This window comes from Bison bison, unplaced genomic scaffold (assembly GCF_000754665.1).
Source record: "Bison bison bison isolate TAMUID 2011002044 unplaced genomic scaffold, Bison_UMD1.0 scf7180017864213, whole genome shotgun sequence".
Lineage (NCBI taxonomy): Eukaryota > Metazoa > Chordata > Mammalia > Artiodactyla > Bovidae > Bison > Bison bison.
The window spans coordinates 530,374-535,672 of record NW_011494785.1 but is presented as its reverse complement, the minus strand read 5'-3'; the positions used below and the strand labels follow the sequence as shown (position 1 = coordinate 535,672).

General features: G+C 57.6%; 1 protein-coding gene across 1 annotated transcript in view; it reads right to left on the bottom strand.

Moving 5' to 3' along the window:
* Positions 1-5,299, bottom strand: part of IFFO1 (intermediate filament family orphan 1) — a 12,376-nt gene that overhangs the window by 6,226 nt on the left and 851 nt on the right. Inside the window, exons 2-6 of the mRNA XM_010845196.1 lie at positions 5,213-5,295; positions 1,550-1,610; positions 1,361-1,456; positions 351-491; positions 12-130 (exon numbers count right to left, since the gene is read on the bottom strand). Coding sequence (XP_010843498.1) covers positions 12-130; positions 351-491; positions 1,361-1,456; positions 1,550-1,610; positions 5,213-5,295 — 500 coding nt within the window. The remainder of the gene's footprint in view (positions 1-11; positions 131-350; positions 492-1,360; positions 1,457-1,549; positions 1,611-5,212; positions 5,296-5,299) is intronic.

Sequence of the window (5,299 nt, the reverse complement as noted above, 5' to 3'; positions counted from 1 at the left end):
GGAGGGGGAGAGGAGGAGAGAGAAGTAGGGAGAGCAGGAGGATGGAGGGGGCGCTGCACTGAGAGCCCAGCGGGTCAGGAGGCCCAGGGAGCTGAGAAGCTTGTGTGAGAGCAAAACTAACCAGCTTCTTCTGTGGAGGAAGCAAGAGAAGATGAAAGGCAGAGAGGAGAGGAGGCAGACAGGAGAGAGGGGAGGGGGAGACGGCGTTAGAGACAGCTCCGGACCCCTCCAGAGGCCGTCCCTCGCCCCCCAGCCTCGACCCCAGGGCCCGGCTCTGGCCTCCCCTGTGGGGCTCGGGCACCAGTGAGGTGGGGCCGCCGGGGCCGGGGCGAGGCGCCGGCAACCCTCACCTGGAACATCTTGATCATGTCCTCGCAGTTGCGCTGCTGAGCCAAGTCGCAGAGCTTGGCAGTGATGTCAATGCGGCGGCAGATGTCCATGTCCACCTTCATGGCCTTCTCCTGGATCTTCGTGTCCAGCTCGGTCAGGTTCTGTGTGGGGAGCGCAGGGAGCGGTGAGGGGGTCCCACCGCATCATGAGCGATATCCCCTCATCATCCCAGTCACATGGCTCCTGCTGGCAGAAGGCACCCCTTGACCTGGTTATCTCCCAGTGGTCTGCCCAGGATGACTGGCTCCTTGGCCACATGGCGCCCCTAGAGGATATGGGCCAGCGCCTGGTGCATATGCAGGGGGCTCCTCCTGGAACTCAGACTCCCAGAGAGAGAAAGAGAGAGACTAGTCCTCGGTGGCTCAAACGATGAAGAATCCGCCTGCAATAAGTGAGACCTGGGCTTGATCCCTGGGTTGGGAAGATCCCCTGGAGAAGGCAATGGCTACCCACTCCAGTATTCTTGCCTGGAGAATCCCCATGGACAGAGGAGCCTGGCAGGCTACAGTCCATGGGGTCATTAAGAGTCAGACACAACCGAGTGACTAAGCACACAGCCAGAGCTCTGAGCGTTGGAGAAAAAATCATAAGGACAATGTTAGCTGACCCTCAGCTGCTGCTGTCCTGCCTCTACAAACATCGTGACCTTGGAACCATCCTACAAAGCACTTGCTTTCAATCCTATCCCATTCCACAGACCCAGAGACAAGGCAGAGCAGGTCAGGATGTCACCCAGGGCCACACTGCGAGCAAACAGGCCCGAGTCGCCATGGAGGCCAAGAGGACTTTCATTCCTCTTGAGTTAGGGGGCAGGCAAGGGGGAGAAAAGGGAAGCACATCAACTGGGACGCCGGGTGGTGAACGGGCGAAACTAGAAAGGCCTGCTTCCAGGCCTCAGGCAGCCTCGGGGCTGAGCCCAGGCTGGTGCGGGGCTGGCACGAGAGGCAAGCGATGACCAGGCCACACTCACATTGCTCATGAGCCCCTTGAAGACCACCAGCTCTGCCTTCAGCTGTTCCACCTTCATGGCCAGCTCCTCCTGGCAGGCATCAGCCTCCTGGGCTTCCTACGGTCAGGAGAAACCAACGGAGGTGAGCGGCAGGCGGGCAGTAAGCAGCAGGCAAAGGATGGTGAGGAGGGCGGGCGGGGCGGCCCTCACCTCCTGGAGCTCGTTCACGCGCTCCTGCAGCTGTAACCGCACCGTGTACTCCTCTTCCCACCTGCGGACAGTGAAGGGCGAGCACCTGGGTGCGGGGGCCGTCTTCCCTCCGCCCTCACCCCCCACCCATTTGGCTCAGGCAGGGCCCTGGGTCAGCTTCCCCAACAGGAGGAATGTGTGGCTCCAGGCTGCTGGCCAGCGCCCACCGCCCAGCTCACAGCTGCCTTCCCAGAACCTCTGGCCCTGCACCCAACTGTGGCTGCGCTGTGCCCTCACAGGGCCCGTCCCGCTCAGGCCCCGGCCCGACCGGCTGTCCTGCCAGCCTTGACCCCTCCTCCTGCCCACACTACCCAGCCCGGTCTCCCACCTTCAGTCCACAGATCCGGGCTCCTGCTCTCCTGCCTGCACCAGAACAGAGCTGCCCTGCCTCCCGTGGGACCATTAACCCTGCAAAAGCAGCTGCAGGACACACAGGGCATCAATGGCATTGGTCAAGAGCCTGGTAGGAGGTGCTCGAACTCCACCCCCACGAGCTCTGGAAACTGCCCACCCGGAGGCCCTCGGTGGGCTGCATAGAGGTGCCCGGGCACAAGCTGGGATCACTAGGCGTCCACACCCAGGGGGAGAGGGAAACTGGAGCATAGAAAAGTCCCCTGTTAAGAGTGGGAGATGAGAACCACAGGTGGCACCTCCGGAGCTGCAGAAGGCAGAGCCTAAGACCAGGAGTAGGCTAACAAACACTCCTGGCCGAGGCGGGGGCCTTGCCCAGGGCCGGGAGCAAGCCAGCATGTCCCCCTCCACATCACGGAGGCAGAAGGGCAGTGGCAGGGCAGCACCCGGACTTAGTGTTGATGTTGGCTGGACCAGCAGACTCCTCAGACCCCACTGACATAATAGCCCAGCACTTCTTCCCCATCCTGGAAAGACTTCTTCCAGACTGAGAAAGGAAGGGGAACTGCACCGGGAGAGAAGCTTTAACGCCCAGAAAGGTGGTTAGAAAGCGGCCTAACATACACAGAGAACACACACTCAGGCCTGGGGTCTGGTCCTCTCCTCCCCGCCTCCATCTCTCTTCCCGGGGCTCCTCCTCCGGGCCCATCTCTCCTTGCTCTCCAGTTCCTCACTCACATCCGCACTGCAGTATTCCTAATAATAACTCCTCAACATCACCGCGGCTGCCCCTCCTGGGTGGCTGGGTGGGGAGGAGGCAGGCAGCCTGGTTCCACCCGCCAGCTCAGAGCAGGCCCGCTCCCGCCTTCCTGGCTCCGGGCCCAGCCTTCCCTGGCGGCCCCCAGTCCTCCTCCCCCTGCATTCTGGCATTCCCATTCAGGTTATGTGTTTTCTTAGATAAGACCTGCAGCTTTTCTGGGCCTTGGTTTCTCCATCTACAACATGAGGGCATGGGATGTGATACCCTGAGGACCCTGGGGTCCTTGTGTCCCTAGAGGAAGCAAGCAAGACTGACCAGGGGACAGTAACCCTGGAGAACACGCACCAGGAAGGGTGGGACTGTGAACTCAACTGTTTCAGGGAGAAACTCAAGGAAGTTAGGTAAGGATGAAGATTAATAAAATCTTACAGGGTTTAAAAAAAAAATCTGAAAATAAACCATCTGGAACCTCACTAGAATTCTGTTCGTACTCCAGCCAGATTTTCCCATGAGTGGGTTTATTTTGACCTCTGTTCAAAGCTGGGCTCACTTATAAGGTTCTCTAAGCATAGGTAGAATTTGAGCAATGTCGTATTCGACATTGAGTGAACACCTTTCTTCCAAATATACATAGCATCCTCGAGTTTTCGCTGTAGTTGGCCCAGGGAGATGTTGGAAAAACTGAGACCAAAAGAGACACACCCAAGGTCACTCTTGGCAGGGGAGCTGAACATAGAACTAGGAGGCCTCAGCTCTTTTCCAGTTCAGTGCTCAGACTATGCCCATGTCTTCCAGACTACAGACCGGAGTCTGAGCCGCTGGAAAGAGACAGAACGAGGGCAAGGGGATCTGGGGTGGAAGAATGAGTGACTGCCGGTGTCACGTACCAGCCAAGCCTGGCCGTGGGGCCCTCTGCACAGCAGTGTGCTGCAGAGCCATGAGCTCATCAGTCCCGGAGGAATAACTCTTTGCTGCCCTGGACAGCTGGACCAAGGACGGATACTCTGCCAGTGAAAAAAACAAAACGCCCCAACAACAGCAGTTGTTCCTGTGGTTATGGATGTATTCCAGAACTGTCCATGTTCCACTGCTGACTGTGTCAATTAACTCCTGCAGGGGCAGGGGGTGGGGCAGGAGCAGAATGGTTCTGGGTGGATCTAAACGATGGTTTGGGGATAGCTGAGAGTCCCAAGGACACTTAAATCACAAACTGCCACTAAAGAAGCCAGCCAGCATGAAGGCAGAACTCAACCTCAGAAAGTCTGCTGGTCTGTGGTCTGCTAGACTCTGGCCGGTTACAGATCCCTGAAGGTCGCCGCCAGACCCAGCAGTCCTTCCCCAAAACATTCAGCCAGTCCCCACCAGACACAAATCTCCGCTTTACCAGGCTGGAAGGGTAATTCCCAGGGTTGTCCACAAGGGGTCAGAGTAGATCATTAAGAGGTTAAACCTGAAGGCAGAGCTTCCCCCTGAGCCTTCATCTCCTTGGTCTTCAGTCATGGTACCTTGGGCACAAAGTCTACAAAGTGCTGGCTGTACTCAAGCTTCTGTCCTCACAGGCTGGTTATTAGGGGATCCCCTGGATGCAGCCAGCGCTCCTGCATCGCATCCCCTCCTCGGGCCCCTTGGGCTACCCTGCAGGATTTCCTGCCGAGAGCCAGTGCTTCATTTTCAGGGCAACAGGGCTTGCCCCAGCTGCGCTGTGTGAGGCAGTCCATCACTGGTGTGTCCACGTTTCCAGCTTCCTCCTACTCAGGTCCTTGCTACCCTCTTCACACCTCCTTCTGCACTTTCAGATCCCCCCCAGCTTTCACTCACCCTGGGTCAACTACAGGCCTTTCACCTTTCCCTAGGGAATTCCCTCTTCCCCACACCCTCTTTTTTGATCAACTTCCAAAAATGCCCTGAGGGCCCCAGAGCCTCTCAGCAGCGGTGGAACTAGAGCTGGCATGGGCTGCTACCATGGACACTGTTTTGGAAACCCTGGGCAGTGTCAGGATCACCTCCTCCAAGGTTCAACCCAACCAGCACCCCCCTCCCCCACCCCCAGCTTCTCATGGCATTTAGACTCCCAAATTAAAGGTACACCTTTTGCTTCTAACTTTTGCTCAGTATTCGGAGCTTATATCACAAAATCGCTCTGAGGGCTGAGGCTGGCAGGGGGATATAAGTGGTAGCCCAGATGCGACTTCTCAGAACAACGTCCCTTTCACACATCATAAAACCCCACAGTTAACACAGCCGTGCAAACGCTGCAGCCTATATGAAAAGCAAGGGTTCCCGGCAGGATTCTGCTCCTAGACTCCTCCTTCCTGTCACGAGCCTGACTTCTGCATTCTCTGTGGATTCCAGTCTCATCTGCGGACTTCCTAGCTCCTCCTTAAACAGCAGGAACTTTACTCATACTTACTCCTCCCTTATTCTGGGGCCCCAGCGGCTCTGTGCTTCTGGACAGGTAGCCGCGGCTGAGTGTGGCCTGAGCTGAGCCCCGTCCCCACCTTCCCGGTCCCTACCTCCGCTTGTACTCATCCCGCTCGCGCTTCACTTTGGCCAGCACGTTGTAGAGCGCGCGGATCTCGGGCGTGATGGTGTCGATCTGG